The sequence below is a fragment of the Heptranchias perlo genome, chromosome 21 (genome assembly GCF_035084215.1).
Source record: "Heptranchias perlo isolate sHepPer1 chromosome 21, sHepPer1.hap1, whole genome shotgun sequence".
NCBI classification, from domain to species: Eukaryota; Metazoa; Chordata; class Chondrichthyes; order Hexanchiformes; family Hexanchidae; genus Heptranchias; species Heptranchias perlo.
This window is the reverse complement of record NC_090345.1, coordinates 20,918,485-20,942,211: the sequence shown is the minus strand read 5'-3', so window position 1 is coordinate 20,942,211 and position 23,727 is coordinate 20,918,485. Positions and strand designations below refer to the sequence as shown.

At 43.8% G+C, this 23,727-nt stretch overlaps 1 protein-coding gene across 2 annotated transcripts in view; it reads left to right on the top strand.

The window, feature by feature from the left end:
• Window positions 1-13,700: 13,700 nt before the first annotated feature.
• Window positions 13,701-23,727, top strand: part of tial1 (TIA1 cytotoxic granule-associated RNA binding protein-like 1) — a 30,440-nt gene continuing 20,413 nt past the window's right edge. The window contains exons 1-5 of one of the 2 annotated variants that reach the window (XM_068002242.1): window positions 13,701-13,832; window positions 15,479-15,575; window positions 20,935-21,054; window positions 21,305-21,454; window positions 23,560-23,614. In XM_068002242.1, the coding sequence (XP_067858343.1) occupies window positions 13,705-13,832; window positions 15,479-15,575; window positions 20,935-21,054; window positions 21,305-21,454; window positions 23,560-23,614 (550 nt within the window). In that variant the 5' untranslated portion in view covers window positions 13,701-13,704. The remainder of the gene's footprint in view (window positions 13,833-15,478; window positions 15,576-20,934; window positions 21,055-21,304; window positions 21,455-23,559; window positions 23,615-23,727) is intronic. The other variant, XM_068002243.1, reaches the window with a different exon arrangement.

Here is a 23,727-nt window from a genome sequence, read left to right as displayed (position 1 = left end):
CGGTGCGATACTTTGCATTTGGTGTTGCCGCCCAAGGCGGATCTCTACCCCTGTGTCATACTCAACTTAGCCATGGAAATTCACTTTTCGCAAGTTCTTTCTTGGTGCTTATAACCTTGTAACAGCAAGTGTAGTAGACTGTTTGTGTATTAGACCTCATTGAGGCCTGCATTTGAATACTTCTGCTCCATACTCAATAGTTGGTAGCACAGACACACATCTATGAGTCAAGAAGGTTGTGGGTTCAAGTCCACTCCAGAGATTTGAGCACATAACCCAGGTTGGCACTTCAGTGCAGTACTGAGGTGCCGTTGCGCTGCATCTTTCAGATAAGATGTTAAACCGAGTGCCCATCTGCCCTTTGAGGTGGATGTAAAAGATCCCATAGCACTATTTTAAAGAAAAGCGGGGAGTTCTGGCCAATATTTATCGCTCAACCAACATCACCAGAACAGATTATCTGGTCATTATCACATTGCTGTTTGTGGGACCTTACTGTGCGCAAATTTGCTGCCGCCTTTCCGACATTACAACAGTGACTACATTTCAAAAGTACTTCATTGGCTGTAAAGCGCTTTGGGACATCCCGAGGTTGTGAAAGGTGCTATATAAATGCAAGTTCTTTCTTTTTACTTTCTTATGTGGCATGTGACTTTTAATGATGCCCTGCAGCCTTTTGAGGGCTGATGAAACATGATTCCACCCACCCTGTCCCCCCACACCCAATTTCCGTGAGCTCCTGCAGGTAGGCCAAAACTGGGCTGCGAGCTTGCATTGCATGTATAATTGGGGATATCTATGCAAAATTGGACGGGGTCAACGCTGTGGTTTTAGTGAATGTAAAACTCCCTTTCAGTGTTCGGACTATTGTTTATTCAAAGCCTAGCCACCAGGGGGTGATAGCAATCCCAGGCAAGATAAAGTTTTCATTGTATCTTTTAGAGAATATTTTTAGAAAACATCGTGTTAAACATAAAAACAAAAATCAGAAATATAACGACTATTAGAAAGTAAAACAAACATTAAAATTGCTAGCGCTTGCAAATACATTTTAGGATTATAAGCATAATTTATCAGCACTAGTAGATCTCCTGTAATGTTGCTCATGGGTAGACCGAGGCCTGGAGCACAGTTTATGATGTATATTATGGGTCCCACTGCATCTTAAACATGACAGTAGTTTTGCCCATTGCTCTAATACAGCAAATTTACTGAAGTAAGACATAACCTGCCTGACACAAAGTAATCACTGATACTGAAAGATAAAAGCATCATAGTTATAGCTGTAATACTAATTACAAAATTTGGTTAACATGCAAGTCACTTTCTTTATTTTCTTCCCTCCTCTAAACCTATTATTCCATTATAAATTTTTTTTTGCTTTACTTCTCACAGTGGATTTGTGGCTCCTCCTGGAGCTGTCGTTGATGTGTCACTGCCCAGGGATTTGTTTTATTTTTGATGTCTTTTTCTACTGCTTGTGCCTGGCTGTTACAGTATATCCAAGGATTGCATTCCACAGGAGCAGAATAAAATCAACAATTCCATGATGCATCTCTCCCACACAGAAAGAATTCCTCTATCCCCTGTCTTTTGGATGAGATATTAAACTGAGGACCCGTCTGCCTTCTCAAGTGGATGTAAAAGATCCCACGGCACTATTCGAAGAACAGCAGGGGAGTTCTCCCCGATGACCTGGCCGATATTTATCCCTGACCAACATCACAGAAACAGATTATCTGGTCATTATCACATTGCTGTTTACGGGATCTTGCGCAAAATGGCTGCCACGTTTCCTACATTACAACAGTGACTATATTTCAAAAGTACTTAATTGACTGTAAAGTGCTTTGAGACATCCTGAGGTCGTAAAAGGCGCTATATAAATGCAAGACTTCCTTTCTTTCAATAGCAACATCTGAAATCAGCAGGCCAAGATCAGATACTCACCATTTTAGGAAATCACAACTGTGAACCCATATAATAATACTTTTTTTTATTCGTTCATGGGATGTGGGAGTTGCTGGCAAGGCCAGCATTTATTGCCCATCCCTAATTGCCCTTGAGAAGGCGGTGGTGAGCTGCCTTCTTGAATCGCTGCAGTCCGTGTGGTGAAAGTTCTCCCACTGTGCTGTTAGGAAGGGAGTTCCAGGATTTTGACCCAGCGACGATGAAGGAACAGTGATATATTTCCAAGTCGGGATGGTGTGTGACTTGGAGGGGAACGTGCAGGTGGTGTTGTTCCCATGTGCTTGCTGCCCTTGTCCTTCAAGGTGGTAGAGATCGTGGGTTTGGAAGGTGCTGTCGAAGAAGCCTTGGCGAGTTGCTGCAGTGCACCCTGTGGATGGTACACACTGCAGCCACAGTGCGCCGGTGGTGAAGCGAGTGAATGTTTAAGGAGGTGGATGGGGTGCCAATCAAGCGGGCTGCTTTGTCCTGGATGGTGTTGAGCTTCTTGAGTGTTGTTGGAGCTGCACTCATCCAGGCAAGTGGAGAGTATTCCATCACACTCCTGACTTGTGCCTTGTAGATGGTGGAAAGGCTTTGGGGAGTCAGGAGGTGAGTCACTCGCCGCAGAATACCCAGCCTCTGACCTGCTCTTGTAGCCACAGTATTTATATGGCTGGTCCAGTTAAGTTTCTGGTCAATGGTGACCCGCAGAATGTTGATGGTGGGGGATTCAGCGACGGTAATGCCGTTGAATGTCAAGGGGAGGTGGTTAGACTCTCTCTTGTTGGAGATGGTCATTGCCTGGCACTTGTCTGGCGTGAATGTTACTTGCCACTTATCAGCCCAAGCCTGGATGCTGTCCAGGCTGCAGGCACAGACTGCTTCATTATCTGAGGGGTTGCGAATGGAACTGAACACTGTGCAATCATCAGTGAACATCTCCATTTCTGACCTTGTGATGGAAGGAAGGTCATTGATGAAGCAGCTGAAGATGGTTGGGCCGAGGACACTGCCCTGAGGAACTCCTGCAACAATATCCTGGGGCTGAGATGATTGGCCGCCAACAACCACTACCATCTTCCTTTGTGCCAGGTATGACTCTAGCCACTGGAGAGTTTTCCCCCTGATTCCCATTGACTTCAATTTTACGAGGGCTCCTTGGTGCCACATTCGGTCAAATGCTGCCTTGATGTGAAGGGCAGTCACTCTCACCTCATCTCTGGAATTCAGCTCTTTTGTCCATGTTTGGACCAAGGCTGTAATGAGGTCTGGAGCCGAGTGGTCCTGGCAGAACCCAAACTGAGCATCGGTGAACAGGTTATTGGTGAGTAAGTGCCGCTTGATAGCACTGTTGACGACACCTTCCATCACTTTGCTGATGATTGAGAGTAGACTGATGGGGAGGTAATTGGCCGGATTGGATTTGTCCTGCTTTTTGTAGACCGGACATACCTGGGCAATTTTCCACATTGTCGGGTAGATGCCAGTGTTGTAGCTGTACTGGAACAGTTTGGCTAGAGGTGCGGCTAATTCTCGTGCACAAGACTTCAGCACTACAACTGGGATGTTGCCGGGGCCCATAGCCTTTGCTGTATCCAGTGCACTCAGCTGTTTCTTGATATCATGTGGAGTGAATCGAATTGGCTGAAGTCCGGCTTCTGTGATGGTGGGGATATCAGGAGGAGGCCGAGATGGATCATCCACTCGGCACTTCTGGCTGAAGATGGTTGCAAACACTTCAGCCTTGTCTTTTGCACTCACGTACCTCCTCCTCCTGTTAGTTGTTTAATTGTCCACCACCATTCACAACTGGATGTGGCAGGATTGCAGAGCTTTGATCTGATCCATTGGTTGTGGAATCGCTTAGCTCCGTCTATAGCATGTTGCTTCCGCTGTTTAGCATGCAAGTAGTCCTGAGTTGTAGCTTCACCAGGTAGGCACCTCATTTTTAGGTACGCCTGGTGCTGCTCCTGGCATGCTCTTCTACACTCCTCATTGAACCAGGGTTGATCTCCTGGCTTGTTGGTAATGGTAGAGTGAGGAATAGGCCGGTCCATGAGGTTTCAGATTGTGCTGGATTACAATTCTGCTGCTGCTGATGGCCCACAGCACCTCATGGATGCCCAGTTTTGAGCTGCTAGATCTGTTCTGAATCTATCCCATTTAGCATGGTGATTGTGCCACACAACACGTTGGATGGTGTCCTCAGTGCGAAGACAGGACTTCGTCTCCACGAGGACTGTGCGATGGTCACTCCTACCAATACTGTCATGGACAGATGCATCTGCGATAGGTAGATTGTTGAGGACGAGGTCAAGTAGGTTTATCACTCATGTTGGTTCACTCAACAATGTAGCAGGCCCAGTCTGGCAGCTGTGTCCTTCAGGACTCGGCCAGCTCGGTCAGTAGTGGTGCTACCAAGCCACTCTTGGTGATGGACATTGAAGTCCCCCACCCAGAGTACATTCTGTGCCCTTGCTACCCTCAGTGCTTCCTCCAAGTGGTGTTCAACATGGAGGAGGACTGATTCATCAGCTGAGGGAGGGCGGTAGGTGGTAATCAGCAGGAGGTTTCCTTGCCCATGGGGTGTTGTGCTCGAGTTCCTTCGTTTTGAGCCACCTTTCAAATGCTGCTTATCTGAAATCTGATGGGTATTTTATAATGGCATAATACAGACAATGCAAACATTTGACGATTGCTGTATAGAATTAGATAGAGTCTTGATTACTGTAATCTCCCGCTCCGTGAATATTTCTAATACTGTCCACTTTATCCAGAATTGTGAATTCTACTTGCGTTGTACCCTGCTCCAACTACTTGTGTTGTACCTAGACCAAAAGGCTCCAATCACACAATCTTAAGTGTTGCTGAACCAGGATGGGAGTGAGCAAGTACTTTAAGGAAACAGAGCGGACGTGAAGGAATTGGGGGAAGCAAGAAGGTGCACAGCTGGAAAGAAAAACTGCAGTAGGAAAGAAAAAAAAATCAAAAAACACTGGCTAACGAGCAGAGAATGAGAAAAGACCATACACAGAGTGTGGCAAGCTGCAGGTGATAGCAAGGATCAACTGAGAAAGAAACAGCGTAAAAACAATAATTTCATGATGCATCTTTCCCACACAGACAGAATTCCTCTGTGAATCAAGTGCACTCTGAGTCTCTTGCAAAAACATTATGGATTGCCAGTTACTGTTTGAAGTCAGTCTGCCTCTCACAGTTGCATGTGGCCTGACATTGCAACGTGCCGTTTAAACCTGCCTGGTCTATCTGGCTTTGCTGTCCAAAGCTTATTCCCTGCCTGTTTGCTGATGTTGCCTGTGGCCCCAAACTGAGGCCCAGGCCTGCTTTGTCCTTTTTCCAGCCTGACAATGTTTCCACCCCAGGAAACCTGGCTTTTAACATTGCGGTAAGCAGAGTCAAATCAGGAGCGAAAGGGAGGCCAGTTGTCCTGAACAAGAAAGGACTGGAAACATTCTTCATTCTGAGGACATATAAGCACCATTTTTTTTCGGTTTGAGCTGGCCCATGGGGAGCAATGAATTTTGTGATGGAAGTTGAGGTCGAGATCAGCCATGATCTGACTGAATGGTGGAGTGGGCTTAAGGGGCCGTTTGGTCTACTCCTGCTCCTATTTCTTGTTCTTATGTTCTTAGTCCCTCCCTAATTTGAGTAGACGATTGGCACATGAAAAACTTGCCCAGAGAGCTTAGCCTGTAGCACACTTGGCTGGAAGTGCAAAATCTGGCAAGGGAGCAGTTCACCATTAAAGGAGAAGTTGTGGTGGTGATAGAAAAATAGATTCTTTGTTGACAATGGCACAACAGAGACAGCTGGTCAATCATTCCTTGATATTGAAGGTCCAACAGTAGGATGTGTACAAAACTAGAGTGGTCCTATGTATGGCTGGAGGTCACCCTCCAGTAACTTCACAGGTACAAGCTGCACTAAGGGAGTTTGTCAGCCAAGTATCAAGAGCAAGGTGAAGATGGGTGTGCTTCTCACTTTTGAAAACATTTCTTTTTGGGGCCCCATCAACCATGACCCAAATCTAACTACCACACCCACTGGAAGGTAGTTTCAAGCATTGGCAGCATGCAATTCTGTAGTCCCAATATTCTAGTAACTATAGAATTCAAATAACATTAATCTTAATCGATATTTACCCTTCCACATTCGATCCTGCTCCTAGCATATTAATCCAAGTCTTTTTTTTTAAAAAGGGGTTAATCAACATAACAGTAACTGTCCGGGAGTCTCCTGGAATGGAAGATGAATCTCCTGGGCACTCCTGCTAGCAACCCGGGATAAAAGTAGAACACCCTGCTACTGTAACTCGTACACTCAATGACGGGAGGGGGGGGGGGGGGGGCTCTAAATTTCCTACCGCAGCAGTGAAACCGTTACAAGTCTTTTTACCCTATCACCATTTCTTGCCCAAATTCAGAGCTGAATTTAGTCCAAGTCACTGAACGATTGATGCTGGGAGCCACCAGTATTTATTACAAATTATAATTTTAACAAGCGAGGAATGTCCACATCGCCCATCACCGCAGAGAAACCACCTCCCGCTCGGTGACGTCACTGCCCCACGGAGCCCGCCTTGTGTCGGCTTGAAGAATATTGGGAGGGGGGGTTTAATGAAATCATTTCTGGCTGGCAGAAGTAACTTCCACTTCTCCCCTTACCTTCACGTGATCCATCTCTAACTCTTCCCTTCCTTTCCTTAACTTCTTTTGTCCCTCTCTGGGGATAGGCTGTCCACTGATATCTACTACAAGCCCACTGACTCCCACAGCTACCTTGATTATACCTCTCCACCCTGCTTCCTGTAAGGACTCCATTCCTTTCTTCCAGTTACTCCATCTCAATCACATTTGTTCGGACAATGCCACCTTCCACACCAGAGCTTCCGAAATGTCCTCCATTTTCCTCAGCCGGGATTCCCCATTGTGGTAGGCAGGGCCCTTGACTGTGTCCATCCAATTTCCCGCATTTCCGCCCTCAGCCCGTCTCCCCCTCCCAGAACCATGATAGGTCCCCCTTTCCCTCAACTTCCACCCCACAAATCCTCTGCTTTCGATGGATCATCCTCCGCTATTTCCGTCACCTAAGAACATAAGAAATAGCAGCAGGAGTAGGCCAGTAGGCCCCTCGAGCCTGCTCTGCCATTCAATAAGATCATGGCTGATCTTCCACCTCAACTCCACTTTCCCGCCTGATCCCCATATCCCCTGACTCCCTTAGAGTCCAAAAATCTATCGATCTCAGTCTTGAACGTACTCAATGACTGAGCATCCACAGCCTTCTGGGTTAGAGAATTCCAAAGATGCACAACCTTCTGAATGAAGAAATTTCTCCTCACCTTAGTCCTAAATTGCCGACCCCTTATCCTGAGACTATGCCCCCTAGTCCTAACCTCTCCAGCCAGGGAAACAGCCTCTCAGCATCTACCCTGTCAAGCCCTCTCAGAATCTTATATGTTTCAATGAGATTACCTCTCATTCTTCTAAACTCCAGAGAGTATAGGCCCATTCTACTCAATTTCTCCTCGTAGGATAACCCTCTCATCCCAGGAATCAATCTAGTGAACCTTTGTGCACTGCCTCTAAGGCAGCGATCCTATCACCAAACACATTTTCCCTTCCCCTTTCAGCACCATTCCCTCTATGACACCCTGGGCCACTCCTCCAACACCCTCAATACCTGCTGTCCTTTTCCTGACACTTTTCCATGCAAGTGCAGAAGATGCAACATCTGCCCTTTCACCTCTTCCCTTGCCACTGAACAGGGCTCCAAACGCTCCTTCTGGGTGAAACAGCGATTTATTTGTACTTCCTCCAACCTACTATGCTGTAATTGCTGCTCACGATGCGGTCTCTTCTACATTCGGGAGACCAAACACAGATTGGTTAATTGCTTTGCTGAACACCTCCATTCTGTCACAAGTGTGACTCTGAGCTTCCCACTTCTCTGTACCATTTCCACTCTAACCACTCTGTCCTTGGCCTCCTACACTGTTCCAATGAAGCTCAACATAAGCTCGAGGAACAGCACCTCATCTTTCTACGAGGTGCTTTACAGCCTTCTGGCCTTCTGATTGATTTTAACAACTTCAGACCTTAACCACTGCTCCCATGTTCTCTTGGACAGTAGATGCTAGTAATGTAGGATGGGTGCACAAGAGCGACTGGGAACGGGGATGGTATGGGCGGGTCTTTGGGATGGGGGACCATTTGGTACATGGCCGCTGGGATGGTCCACTCCTGCCATTCTTTCACCACATTCCTGGGCCATGATTGCTTGCTCCGTTTTACTAGATTTTCCATTCCCTCTCTCTCTGCTATTCTGCTGTAACCATTCGCACATCCTCTGAACACATCTTTTGGGCAGGATTTTAACTGCCATGTCTGGGTGGGTTCGGGGCAAACAAAATAGCATTTTAATGGAGCCGGAGAGAATCCCGACTCCAACCCGCTGAAAAATGCGTATGACCCAGACACATCTAGGCCAGCGGGACGATATTTAAACAATGAATTAAAGCACTTAAAGTACTTTAATTAGTTTATATTTTGTGTATTGAAGCGGGGATATGATTTTAACCCTGCCTCAAGGTGTTTCCCGTGGTGTCTGAAAGATGCCATGGAAACGGAAGGCGGATTGCAGCTGGCAGCCATTTGGCCATCTAAATCACTGTTTGACAGATGGGGATAAAAGGTGAGTTTTTGCAGCAGGGCATTCAGTTCTCTCAGACAAAGCTTTGGCTGGGAGTTCTTTTGTTTAGACTGAGATTTCTTTGTTAACACGAAGAATTTTTGCGTTAAGAAATATTTACCTACTTTTTGGACGTCCTCAAACTGACAACACCAGTCCACCTGAGGAAGAGGAACATCAGCATCCTCACCAGGCACAGGTTGCATTTCTGGCAGTTGCAGCTCCACAGAATACAGGTGAGCTACAGGGACCTGCAGAAGAGCACAGAGGAGAACAACTGAGGGCCGGACTTCGCAGGAGGCATTCCCCTCGTGAGAGGGTAATGCCTCCTGCGAAGTCCGGCCCTCAGTTGTTCTCTGAGGAACAGTCCCAACGAAGGCTCGGAGTGAGTCGCCAGGTGGTCGCAGACATCTGCGTGCTTCTTCATGCAGAGCTGCTCCCGGCTGGGCCTGGTGGCACCACTGCCCTCAATTTCTTCGCCTCCGGATCCTTCCAGGGCGTCACCGGTGACATCGCCGGGGTCTCTCAGTCGTCTGCTCATAAGTGTATACGACAGGTGACGGATGAATTGTTTCGCAGGGCGTCCCAATATGTCAACTTCCCCATGGACGATATCAGTCAGACTGAGAGGGCAGTGGGGTTCCACTCTCTGACTGGTTTCCCATGGGCACCGGGTGCAATTGATTGCACACACGTGGCAATTTGAGCACCTCCACATGAACCAGGACTGTTCATCAAATGAAAGGGGTATCAGTACATCAATGTGCAACTCGTTTGCGACCACTGGAAAGGATTTATGCAGGTGTGTGCCAAGTGTGTATCAAGATTCCCTGGCAGCTGCGAGAATCCAACAACCTGCCACTCTTCCACTCACCAACTAGACTTAAGGGTTGGCTCCTTGGAGACAAGGGATACCCCCTGCTGGTGTGGCTCATGACACCTCTGAGAAATCCCACCAGTAAGGCACAGCAGCGGTACAACGACAGTCACATCAACACTAGGTGAGTAATTGAACAAGCCATAGGACTGCTCAAGATGCAGTTTCAGTGCCTGGATTGATCTGGGGAAGCCCTTCAGTACGCACCAGTGAAAGTGGATAGAATTATAGCCGTCTTTTGCGTCCTGCATGACATCGCTCAACAGAGAGGGTTACTGGTGCATGAGATCCCATACGCTCATGAAACATCCACATCTGCCATTAATATTGCAGAGGAGGAGGAGGAGGAGGCAGAGGAGGAACAACACATTGGCAGAGCAGTGGCTTACCTGGCTTCTTCTCATGCCAGGGAGGCACTAATATTTGTTAGGTTCTCCTAAGGAGATATGCAAAGTGAGGATAGTAAAGTTCTATGACCACCTGGAACGAGCACGGCCAACACCAGACTCCCCCCCACCCCCGCACAAAACATTCTTACAACCACACATACAACCACTGTAAACGCATCGAGGCTTACTGTTCACGATGAAGCACATGAAAGTGCGCTATCACCAAAGGGACTCAAGAGTGGGCAAGACATGGCAGTGGTGGTGAGAATTATAAGATTTAATGTGCATGGAACAAAAAACAAAGAGAAATGAAAAACATGACAATCTGTCAAACACCCTTGTGCATACCCTTTGTGATTACAAAAATTTCACCTTCCGCTTCCTACTACTTCTACGTGGTGCATCCCCTGTGGCTGCAGCAGCGGTAGTGCCAGCTGGTCATGTTCATGCTGTAGCAGTGGTAGTGCCAGGTTGGTCATGTTCATGCTCTGACTGTTGAGATGCTTTGGGCGTATGCCCTCTAGGTTTTGGAGCCCGTGAGGGCCCCGCCAAAGACTGCTCCACCTGCAGCTGTGCAGAGGCAGAAGTGGCCACCTGGAGAGGAGGCAGCATTGCGGGTACTGATTGGGCGGGGGGCAACGGGTGAGACGTGGGAGTGCTTTGAGTGGCATCCCCGCTTCCAGTCCCCTTTCACCATCATCCCTCTCCTGGGCCAGGCCCACATCACTCCTACCACCCTGCTGGACAACAGTTTGGAGGACATGTGTGATGCCTTGTAAGGCCACTTTTAAAGAATGTGTCAGCCTGTTTAAGGTGGCAAAATGTTGTTCACCCTGAATCCGCATGGCCGTTATCAGGGCCTGGATTGACTCATTTGTAAGCCGTGCTTGAAGCTCAATGAAGGCTAGTCTTCTCTCCATTTCAAACATTCCCGCACTTGCCTGCGCCACCAGTCCACTAATGCTGGAGGTGGACTCCACCATCCTCTCCGCTATTGTGGAGAATGTGCGTGGCACCTATTCCAGTACCTCGCAAATGTGCTGCTGTCCCTCGATCATTCTCCTTTTAAAGGATGACCTCTGGGGTTCAGCATCTGCGTCCAGCTGAGCAAAGTCTGGAGAGGAGTACACGCACCGACGCGGACTCTCCACAGCTGCCCCTGCCACCAGTGTCTGCTCGTGCTCACTTGTGTGCATTGACTCACCAGGTGACAATGCAATTAACTCGCTACTAGGACCCACTGAGGTGTGAGTATCTGCGCTGGTGGATGGTTCGCTAAGATATGACGGTGTGCCCTCAGAGACAGGGAGCTCCTCTAAAGGAATCGCCTTCTTCCATCAATTCAGTCCTTGAAGGTCCTGGAAGAGGACAGAAGGCAATAGTAAGAATCATCACAGATGTAATGTTGCGATGAGCATACTGAGGTGTTCAACATATCAATCATTAATAACATCAATTCATGTTGTGCGTGATGAATGTTAAAGTTCTGTCACCAGACGTTTGTGGGGTGCCAGTCTCGGCATCCCTGAGGGACAGACACTCGGCCATGCGGGTAAGTTCCAAGACCTCTTCCTCTGCCTCTGTGAGGACTACTATTTGTTGTGGCCCCTCTCCAGTCCTCGCCCTCTCCCGTGCATTCTGAGCTCTCTTCTTCTACAAGGGGAGAAAGTACAGATGTGTGAGTGAGTGAGGGTGAAGTGGTCAGCCGATGGATGAATTGCTTTGGGTGAGGCTGACCGTGAAAGAGATGCATCAGAGGGTGACTATCAGACAGATACATCACATTGCATCAGGATTGGGGTAAGTGGTAGTGGTGGGTGCACAAATGGGGAGGTGAGGAAGTGCTTAGAATGTGAAGGTAAGTCGACGATGAGCCTTAAGTGTGTGTGAGGAGTGATGTGATGGACTAGGCTTCGCAGGGCAGAATGTGGGGGGGCAGGGGGGATGTGCATCACACAATGCAGGTGAATCAGTAAGTGTACTCACTTTTGCTGACCTAGTTAGGTCACTGAAGCGCTTCCTGCACTGCAGCCAACTGCGGGAGGCGTTGCCGTTGCTGGTCACCTCCTCTGCCACCTCGGCCCAGGCCCTCTTGGTGGCACAGGCAGGGTGCTCCCTCCTGTCCTTCGGGTAGAGTATTTCCCTCCTCCTCCTCGCCCCGGCCAACAGCAACTCAAGTGAGGATTCACTAAATTTGGGGGCAGGCTTGCTACTATGATGCTCCATTATTTGCAAATCCTCCTTTCTCCAACAAAAGCCATTGCATCAATGGCCCTTTAAATACTCCAGCTGACAGCAGGTCATGTGGGTGTGTAGTACGCCCGCTGCGCAGCTTTGAGGCGGCAAACCCGGAAGCCACGTTAAGGGCCATCAATTAGGTCATGATCGAGTGGGGAAAGGTAGGGATTTTTTTTCGGGTTTCCCACGCGTCCATTGACTCCCCCCCCCCCCACCGCTGACATCCCGCCAGCATATTAAAATCCTGGCTTTTGTCTCTTTGATTTCTCTCATTATCACCTCTTTTTGTTTTGCACCATCATCACTTCTGTCAATTAATCATCTCTTACTCTCCACCTAATCGCAGATATCTTTTTTCTTTAATAAAAACAGAAAATGCTGGAAACAGTCAGCAGGTCAGACAGCATCTGTGAAGAGGGATCTGGGGTGGAGAATGTTCCATGGAGCAGTTTCATCAAACAGGTTTTTAAGCCACTTTATGGACTGCCAGGCCACCCGTAGCTTTTGGATGAGTCCATGTTTCACATTTACACAGAGTGTGAGAGGTTGTAGGCCATTTCATTCGTTGAAGGGGCCGCTCCTCAACTTCGAGCACCACTTCAGTCCCATGCACCTGATCTTTGGCCACCCAGTGTAGAGAGGGGCAGGCAAGTCAGAGGACCTCCTCGTGGGTCCGCTCCTGGCCAAGGTGGCCATCCGCAGATCCAGGTTGGACGGGGCCTATGGGGGTTTTCGCTCTGGCTGCCTGCGCCCCGGTGGCCCTGGAGAAGGAGCACGCGGTGTCCGCCGCTATGCTTGAGGATTCCGCAACCGCCAGGGACTGGAGTGTTTGGTGGACAGTGTAAATAATATTATTTAAGTTAGAAGTTTCCTTTGTTTTTGCTTAAGTTTTCTAATGGCTGTGCCCCTCTAAAAAGGGAGCACTTTTGTTCGGTTTTTTTCGTGTGATGATGCTGGAGCAACCCAGTGTCTCCTTCCAGTTAATTAAAGAAAAGGTATCTGTGGAGTGAGAAAACGAGTGGACGTTTCAGACTGATGACCTTTTCAGCAGAACTGGACCTGATGAATCCCAGAACTGATGAAAGATCATCGACCTGAAAGGTTAACTCTGTTTCTCTCTCCACAAATGCTGCCTGACCTGCTGAGCGTTTCCACCATTTTCTTGTTTTTATTTCAGATTTCCAGCATCTGCAATGTTTTGCTTTTGTTTGTTTCAATCTCTAGGAATGTGCCTGGGAGTTGCAGTTTCTGCTGTTTAAAATCAATGGAAGAAAACTACACCTCCCAGAGTGCCTTTAGAATTTGGTTCCTGCGCAACACTCGGGAGGAATGAAAAAAAAAACTTAATGATTACGAAGAAGGTTAAACGGTTCGCTCAGATGGAAGAATTCGCATGTGGGTGGGGGCGATTCTTGACGAAGACAATGATTCGAATTGAGATATTTCGATTTTTGGGGGGGGACTCAAAAGTCAAAAAGTTTTAACGCTTTATAAAATGTCACCAGAGAAAGTTGGTGACTCAGTGGCGCGGAGCTGCGCATGCGCGGCGGCTGGGGTGACTCACCGGTTTCCGCCATTTTCAGCTCCTTTTCGGGTTCGGAGACTCGGGACGGAGGAAGCGGCCGGCGGTTCTCAGACATGGATGACGACTCGTACCCTCGCACCCTGTGAGTAAAACAGAGAGAAAAAAAAAACACGGTCTCCGCTGTGGACGGGCCGCTGTTCAGATTTTAAAAACTTACGTCCTTTTTTTTTTGTGTGCGTGTGTGTGAAAGAAAATGGGGGGTTGGCGGCTGACGAAGGCGAGGAGTCGTGTCCCCCCCCCCCCCCCCCCGTAAGGCCTAATGCTAGAGCGGATTGCCACACGGCGCGGGTTTCATCCAGAATGTTCGTCGGGGGGTAGGGGGAAGCTGATGGCTTCGTCCCGTCGATCGCACAGAGAGAAGAAGGGGGAGAGGGGAGAGGGGGGGGGGGGGGTTGGACTGGACTCGACTTGACTCGATGTGATTTCGGCTCCTCGCTCTTCTGAAGGAGCGAGGAGTGAATCCATTTTGTAACGAGGAGCCTCCGACTGCTCTTCGAGCCAACAAATAAAACACGCAGCTGCCGCTCGCCCACCCCGGGGGCAGACGGGGTCGGATATCGTCTCCCAGGCGTGAGAGAGAAAAAAAAACTATTTTTGGAAAAAAGAAGTATTGCACTTTTTTTTTTGGTTTGGCGGGGGGAGGAGGGAAAGAGGGATCTGATGGTCGTAATTTGCATGAGCCTCACAAGTTATGGTTTACAAAGACATTTGATCCTTTTGATCAAGTTAAATTTTTAATTGCTTGATGGCATTCTTATTGTCTGGTCTATTTTGAGTTACACGTAGTAAGGTACACTTCTCCATTTAGCCTGGTAAACAAGTGGCCAGGGAGTGTAAATATTTATTTATCCTTCCTGTTCCTACCTGTATAAGATCATTTGTTCCAAAATTGTTCATTAGATTTGCAAATTTATTAGTATAGGTGATCTAGTTATGTAGAACACTTGCTGTTCTTAAAGATCAGGGAAAATTGCCTTGTTGGATCTGACCTATAACTGGAGATGCTGCTGATATTGTGCTGATATGAATCTGATTATTCTGCTGGGAATGAGAACTTGTGAATATATTAGTACCTGTATAAAATTTTGGAGGATAGATTTGGTTTTGATCTTGATTCAAACTGGTGTCTTTGGGACTATAGTGTAAACAGTGTCAAAGTACATTTGATGAAACTTTTGTAAATGCTCGTTTGTTAAAAAGAATTTATAGATTTAAACAATTGAAATGGCAGGTAACTCACAAATAAACAAGCAGCTTTGTTTTATTTGTGTGTGCATACATACAATTTTTGGCACTTGCATCTTTTAACAGTACTACCTTTTGGAAATTTCAACATGGTTTTCTAGTTTTAGATTTCTTTCCAGAGGCCATTTCAGCTGCATCCCCTCTCAAATTAGCAGCTAGGAGAGGTTGCTTAATCTTCTTTGGAAGAAGAATTGTTCTACAGAATTTCACTAGACTGTTGCCAAGGAGATGAAACTGTTTCGCTGATGTGATGATCTGAATCCTACCAGTAATGCTATTGTACCACTTGTTAAAGAGGAAAAGTAAATCAAATTAAATGGATTAAAGTGTATGCACCACATGATCTTGCTTTTGGTTAGGAATGATCACAACCTGTCTAATTGATTTTTTTTTTCGGTTAACATTTTTAAAGGTGTAGAAATAATCTATTGTGAAAATTACTAACCATAGTAACCGACATTCAAATGTGTAATTGTTTTTCAGCTACGTAGGTAACCTCTCCAGAGATGTGACAGAAGCCCTTATTCTTCAACTTTTTAGTCAGATTGGTCCATGCAAAAGTTGTAAAATGATTACAGAGGTAAGAACACAACATTGTTACACATACGCTCCCAAGGACCATAGAATAATCACTGAAGTACGACTCTTATGAGTTCTATTCTGCTGTGAAAGCTTGTTTTCATACCTGAAAATGGTTAATAAATGGTTCTGCTGCACTTATTAGCAGCCCAAAGTATATTACAAATAGGACCAAGTTCTGCATTGATTTGGTTTTTTTTGCAAGGTAAGATGACCTAAAATTTTCACAATATAGTCTTTCATGTTTTGACGAATGGCTTCAAGTACAATACTGTTTCTTGAAAAACTCAAGTTCGGTATTTTGAATTATGCACCACTAGAAATGCCAGTTACATACACAGTTAAAGCGGTGTGCATTTACATTGAGTTCTTCTGGGAGGAGTAGAACTTTGAACTGAAATTCTTTGTCCTGGAAATAATTATAGTTTACACAGCTGGTTTCTAAAGCTTAACAGTTTCTGATTCAATTGCATGATTTAGAACAAATAGGTTAGTTTTACAGTGTGAGCATTGTAGATGTGTTTACTGTTGGGGGGGTGGGGGGAGAGAAAAAAGGGGGGAAAAGACTGCTCTGCTGTATTTATTTTGGTGAAGGTAAGAAATACTAATCTCTCTGGTCCCCATAACACATCAATTTTTGCTGAAGTGCACATACCAACTGCTGACAAGAGGATGAGCATGTAGTGGGACTCCGAGCTGGCTGATAGAAGGCTTTTCACAGCAGCCTAGGGACAACTTTTCTCCTTCCACTCCCCATGCTTAAGTGCCTTTTGCTAATTTGGCTGCTCACTAGAGCAGCACAGTTTAGGTCAGCATCTTAGCAGCATGGTAGATTGCAAATTCACAACTCCTTTGGTGCTTTCCAATCATTACCGTCACAGCACTTTTTACTATGCTATTACATATGTATTAAATTAGATTCTGCCTCCCCAGCAGTGAAAAGTTGGTATTCGTGTTCATGCGCTTTGCTTATGGACAATAAATTGCCACTTCATTGGTCCAAAAACATGTTGGTTTCTCACTGCTAAATGATTCCCAACCAAATGTGCTAGTAAAATATTCTATTGACTATGTAAATTACCATTTTAAATTGCAGGGAGAACTAGCTTTGCTTATTTTCATGTTAATTAGTCACTTAAAACATGAGCTGTCTGATGAATCCAGAATAATGGTTGACCATGGATAAACTGAAGGTGGCTGTGGATAAAAGTTGAGCTGTATCTCATAAGAAACAAAAAACAATGAAGAACCCACTTATATTCTTGCTATCGGTGAATGCATTGCACTGTTATTAATGAAGACCAATGTGTAATCCAGCAAGTACAAGAGTAATGATTCAATGTCAAATGTACAAAAATATTACTTAATAATTCCTTGTTCTGATTTGAACATACCATTCATATATATTGCATAGCAGGTCAATTTGAAAGAGAATGGTTGGACGTTTTGGTTGGGACCCTTAATCAGTACCTTATTGGTACATGGGAATGAAATAGCTTTTATCTTATTAGCCTGCACAGCCACAGATCATTGCAAAATATTCAGCCCCATTTTTTGGTGTTGGGTTGTTTCACAGGGTATGTTGATTCATTGTAGCAGTGTTATTTGAATCCATTCACTCACCTCACCCAATCTGTTTGAAGCATTTTTCCATTTTAGTTATTTATGGGTTTATATCATCTAAAATAGTAAGAAATATTTAAACATGTAGCTAAGAGAATGTAACTTGGCAGGGTAGCATCTTAACCTTGAAATGAGAAGATGTATTGGGCCTTCAGAATAGGTCTGGAAATCTTAGGGTTTTTTGATTTTCCCCAGAAGGTTGGGGGGGTGCAGGTGCAGCAAGATGGGGGTGATGGCATGCAAGTATAGGACAAGCCCAGTGGACCAACAGGTAATTTATCTGTCTTTTCATATGTAACGCTCATACTCTACTACATTTCCAAAAGCCTATACACTACAAGGATAGAGCCCTCTTTCACTGCTACTGGGCCACCTTTCTTGGGAAAATGGTGTAACAAGATTCAATATTTCTAGCAATAACTAAACCGATACTAAGCTTGCGGTTGGTCTTCTGTGAGATGTAAGTGTTCTGTTTATCGATGGGCTACTTGAAGTATTTGAGTTCCCTTAAAAACAGGCATCCTTTAATAGTTCTGCCTGTCCATCAAGACTAACTTGTCACCTCTAATGCAGATATGATTTTCTCAACAAAGTTTGTGACTTATGATTTTTTTTATGTCCCCTACTTGTTAGTCTGGCATGGTTTGAAATAATTTTGTTTTTTATCCACTTATTTGTAGTTAATTATATGGCACAACTTTGCAGATAATTTAATTGGAACTTAGCTTTCAAAATTTGAACTCATTGCACACTTTTTGATACATTAAAGAACGAACAGACTTGCATTTATATAGCACCTTTCTGGACCTCTGAATGCCCTAAAGCCCTTTACAACCAATTAAGTACTTTCGAAGTGTAGTCACTGTTATAATTAAGGGAAACGTGGCAGCCAATTTGTGCAGAGCGAAGTCCCACAAACAGCAATGAGAGAAACAACCAGATCATCTATTTTAGGTGTTAGTTGAGGGAAAAATATTGGCCTGGATGCCAGGAGAACTTCCCTGCTTGTCTAACGTCCACCTGAGAGGGCAGACAGGGCTTTGATTTAATGTTTCATCCGAATATTGGCACTTCTGACAGGGCACTCCCTCAGTACTGCACTGAAGTGCCAGCCGAGATTATGTGCTGAAGCCTCGAGTGTGGATTGAACCCCACAGCCTTCTGACTCGGCAGACAAGAGTACTACCACTGAGCCAAGGCTGACATTGGTTAAGGGATTTAAGGATTGTAGCATTTCTGCTAGTTAGTTTGAGTCATTCATGCATTGCAGCATTAATACTATTGCGTTACTATATTTTCTATATGGCACTTATTAACAGTTCAGTTAACTGATTCTGCTTATGAAGTATTGCAGCATTTATTATTTTGAAAAGACAATAAAGGGGAGCTTGGGTTATGTCTTGTGCTAATTATTTCCTGAGTGGCACTGATTTCTATTGTGTAGTTTGCTTTCAAGAAGACCTTGGGATGATAAACTAATTATGAGGTGAGACTTGAGATAATGGGATTATGTCCATTAATGCAGAGAACATTGAGATTGAATAGAAGTTTTAAAATTTTGATAGGGAAAGACTTACTCTGGTCAGGAAATGGCGATGAGGGATAATCAATTTAAAATCCTCAACGAGGAGAAAAGTTAGAAATTTCTTTACGTGGAATTGTCAGAACACATTGCTTTGTCACTGGGAGCAATTAAGGCAGAGACCATTGTGTTTTTTGAGGGAAAAAGTGGATAAATATTTGAAGTTGAGGAAGATTTCGTGTGGTGGGAGAAAGCAAGCAGTGGGATTAGTTTTGGATTGCCTTAGCAAAGAGCTGGGGCACAGACCCATTGGTCTGAGTGGCTTCCTTCTGTGCTAGAATTTCTTGTCTTCTAAGTTAGGGCAGGGGGGTGAAGATTGTGAACTGTGCTGTCTGCAAAGAGAGGGACCGTGTGAGAAAGAAAAGTTATACATAATTGGCGCACTAATTTTATGATGCTGAATATCTGTTGCTTGTCAGCATCTAATTTTGAACACTTAAAAGCAACTATGAATTAATGTTGCACTGTTTATTGAGAAGATGCTAACATCTGAACCATATTGTCCAGGTTACTGCACAGTAAAATAAAAATGCTGCAGATGAAACCTGCAATTAGAGTAAGTGATTTGTTATGGCAAGTTGTTTATTACTCAGATGTAGCCAGGAACAGATTTTCACTGCTTGTGGGATTTGTGCAAAACTGCAGCAGCCAGCCACTGGTTCTTACTGCACAAAAAGTAGAAATTTGAACAATGTCACATTGTGCCAAATCATTTCCCTGTCTACAAGTTATGCTAAATCTAGTACTAGCACTTGCATGGCTCTGGTAATATTGAGTATTGGAGTAAGTTGCTGTTTGTTGAAAACTTTTGCTCTTTGTCTTCTGCCCCCACACCTACCCAAAGTCTGGTTACATAGAGAATTCTAGACTATTTTCTGCAACTTGTGTAGAGCCATACATTTGTTAGTCATGTCTATGTGCAATCTTCAGTGTATAGAAGGTACTTCTGAAATATACATTTGTACAACTACCCATGAGTCTTTGTATTTTTCAAGGAATATGATCTAATGAAAATTCTACTGTGAGCCTTTTAGTTTATGAAATAGAAAATTGTGTTCAGGACGTACGAATTTTGAGTTTGCTAGTTTACCTTCAAAAAATTATTAATGTAATTTCCCATGGGGATTTTCAGTGATGTAATTTAACTCTCATTTATGTCACTTTTTAAAGGGAGGAGAAGAGAGATGTCATGACACTCAGTAAACCAAAGCCCTTTGAGTCCCCACAAGTGACTTTATATCAGTTCACCAATACTGAAGTGATTTTTTTTGTCCCAACAGAGCATTGCTGCACTGACCATGTGGCCCATTTGTGTTAAGGTCAAAACCAAATTTGCCACAAGCTTAATTATTGTAGGGCTTGAAATGTCATTTAGATGTTCTTTTTGAAAATGATCTATTAGTGTGTATCTGTGTACTTACATTTTCAAAATAATTGTAATGTAAGGGTTTACAAAACATTTATTTATGGTCGACCGATTTTGCAAATGTTGGAGGAGGTGCAAAGTAATTTATGCTTCCAACTTATTTTCTGAGTACTTGGCTTTAACTAGAGGTTTCATTATTTTGGAGATTGAGTTTGTGCACGCATTTCAACTTGGGAGCAAGCTGATTTCCAGTATCCTACTGAATACCAAACCAAGTATCCTGTAGGCACATTTGGTGTTATGATGGGTAATGTATCCAATCACATTGTTCATTTTAACCCACAAGATTACAGTAGCATTTTTGAATCAAAATGCAACATGTAACATAATTGAGTTTTCAAAAATACTGCATATGAGAAATGTTTAGTTTCCTACTTTTCATCTAATTGTAACATTTTTATAGATAGGGGAAGAAGTACACATTTTTGAAAGTTCATAGTCAGAGCTCAAAGGGTTATTCATCAAGTCACCTTAATCTAGTTGAATTTATTCCTATTATGAATTCAAGTTTATGAGCAAGTACCATCTTGCATAGAGACATTTAATGAACTTTTAAGCTGCTTCACCTGCCTGTTTGATATTCTATTTAATATTTACCTGTAAATTGGATTTTTACTCTTAAACAAAATTGATGATGTTCATGTGGCAGTAGTCATACATACCTTCTTCCCAGATAAAAATAACCCCCCTTCACTCGAGACATACTTTCAGCTCCATTCCTGATTACAGATTGCAGACGGGAAAGATCAGTGTCTCAGCAATTGCAGCAGATCTCTGCAAAAGTTAAACCCTCTCAATATTTGCTATTCTTTGCCGCCCAAAACATTGGCTGTGGAAGTTAGCCAACAGGTTAGCAATTTTTACTAATGATTTTAGGGTTCAACTAGTAAAATACTGATTTTCTTTTTATATTTAAAAGCCAGGGGAAGCCCTGTATTAGATTAAAAATGTTCAGAAATGTTAAATGTTCAGTAATTTCCTTTTGAATTGTTTTTTGTTTATGGACAGATTGGCTATAAAAGTTAAAGGCTATAATGTAGATCTGTAAGTATTTAATTTGTTTTCTTTGTACTAAGTTTTCATGAATTTTTCTTCTCAGCAAACCGCAAGCAGAAGGGTGAACTCTTCTGTTGGATTTTCTGTTTTGCAGCATTCAAGCAATGATCCATATTGCTTTGTGGAATTCTATGAGCATAGGGATGCAGCAGCTGCATTGGCTGCAATGAATGGCCGTAAAATAATGGGTAAGGTAAGCTATCGTATCTAAAGGGTGAGTGAGGAGAGCATTTAAGCTGGCAAAATTTAAAAAGAAAAACAATGCTGTAATATTTGAAACAGTACCAGTGTCTGATTCCTTGGTTAGAGGTAGTAGAGGAGTAAGATAAATTGGCTTGTTTTTGCAGGTTTTAGAAGTCCTATTTTATAGAAAACTTCTACAAAGAATTTCTGGTGAAACTTTTAGCCACCGCTTTAGTTCCCTCGGTGAAATGTACCCTTAATGATATGTAATGTACCATTTGATAAATCTGAATCAAATTTTTTAAAAACTTGAAGAATAGTCCAATAGATCTTGAGGTAATTGTTCCCTGCCGATCTTACGGTAATGGTTCCCAGATGTCTGTAAAATGAGGATTGTGTGAAGAAACACCAAATTTTGTAGTAAAACTCTAATAACTGTACTTGAGTAACTAAAAGGCTAAAAAAGCTCTTCACAGACTACTTAGTATAACATTGGGAAGGTGCAGTAGAAAGGATCGCCAAGACTAACGGTCTAAAGAGTAGACCGTTTTCCTTAAATGATTCCAAAACATAACTCTTGATTTTTCAACTATTCTTAATATATTCGTTTGTGTAGTCTGTAGATTGATTACACAGTGCTTTATTTAGCACGGGGCAGGAACTTTCCCGTATTCAGTCAATACAAACTAAAGGAAGCCCTTAGTTTATCTGTATTCTCATGGGGCCAAAATTAACTTGAACATTCAGTAAACCAAGAAAAATTCTAACCAAAACATATTGAACTACTTACCCCAAATTCACAAGAGTGCAAACAAAATTCTGACGTATCTTTCTAGACTAATAGAATACTCAAGCAAGGAGCTACTGCTAAATTTATATAGAACCTTGACGCGCTGTGCAGTTCTGGTCTCCATACTAGAAAAATGATGTTGAAGCACTGAAGAAAGTGCAGAAAAGATTTAGGAGGATGTTATCAGAATTTAGAGGATACAACTATCAGCAAAGATGGAGCAGTTTTTGGGGCTCTTTTCTCTGGAAAAGAGAAGACTAAAAGGGGACCTAATAGAGGCCTTTTAAAATTATGAAGGGGTTTGATAGGATGGATGTGGAGAAGCTATTTTCACTTGTGGGTGAGTCAAGAGCAAGGGACCATAAATGTAAGAACATAAGAAATAGCAGCAGGAGTAGGCCATATGGCCCCTCGTGCCTGCTCCGCCATTCAGTAAGATCACGGCTGATCTTCAACTTGAACTCCACTTTCCCGCACGATTCCCATATCCCTTGATTCCCTTAGAGTCCAAAAATCTATCGCTATCGATCTCTATATATTGAATATACTCATTGAGCATCCACAGCCCTCCAGGGTAGAGAATTCCAAAGATTCACAACCCTCCTGAGTGAAGAAATTTCTCCTCATCTCAGTCCTAAATAGCTGACCCCTCATCCTGAGACTATGTCCCCTAGTCTAGCCTCTCCAGCCAGGGGAAACAGCCTCTCAGCATCTACCCTGTCAAGCCCTGTTAGAATCTTGTATGTTTCAATGAGATCACCTCTCATTCTTCTAAACTCCAGAGAATATAGGCCCATTCTACTCAGTAAGGTAGCCACTATCAGATCAAATGAAGAAATAGGAGGAATTTCTTTAGAGTGGTAGGATTGTGGAACATGCTGCCACAGAGTGGTTGAAGCAGATAACGTTAACACATTGAAGGGGAGGCTTGATGCATACATGGGGGAGAAGAGAATAGAGGGATGTGGGGCAGGGTAGGAAGAGGTAATGAGGGAGAGGAGTCTTGTTTGGAGTATAAATAGCTGTATAGACCAGTTAGACTGAATGACATGTTACAGTACTGTAAATTCTATGTAAATACAATAAACTTCCCATAACACACCTATTAAGCTATTTCTACAGCTAATGTGAAAGCGCCATATAGAATATTGAAACCTTTTAGCATGGCTCCATCTTTTATTATGCAGGAATGAAACTAAATGTTTTTATAACGCAGTGTACTGTTCAAGCTTTCAAATGCTTATCTATTTCTGTTTAATGTGTGAGAATAATCTAATTATAATTGCTGATTTTCATGAAGTGTTTCACTTTTTAAATTACTTTAGGAAGTCAAAGTAAACTGGGCAACAACACCAAGTAGCCAGAAGAAAGATACAACTAGTAAGTGTTATGTTTATTTTTCTTAGTTTCTTTGTGTTGAAGCTGATTTTAGAAGGTTAATTTCAATAAATAGAATATTACAGATGTATAGTAATGCTCTAGTGCACTTGCAC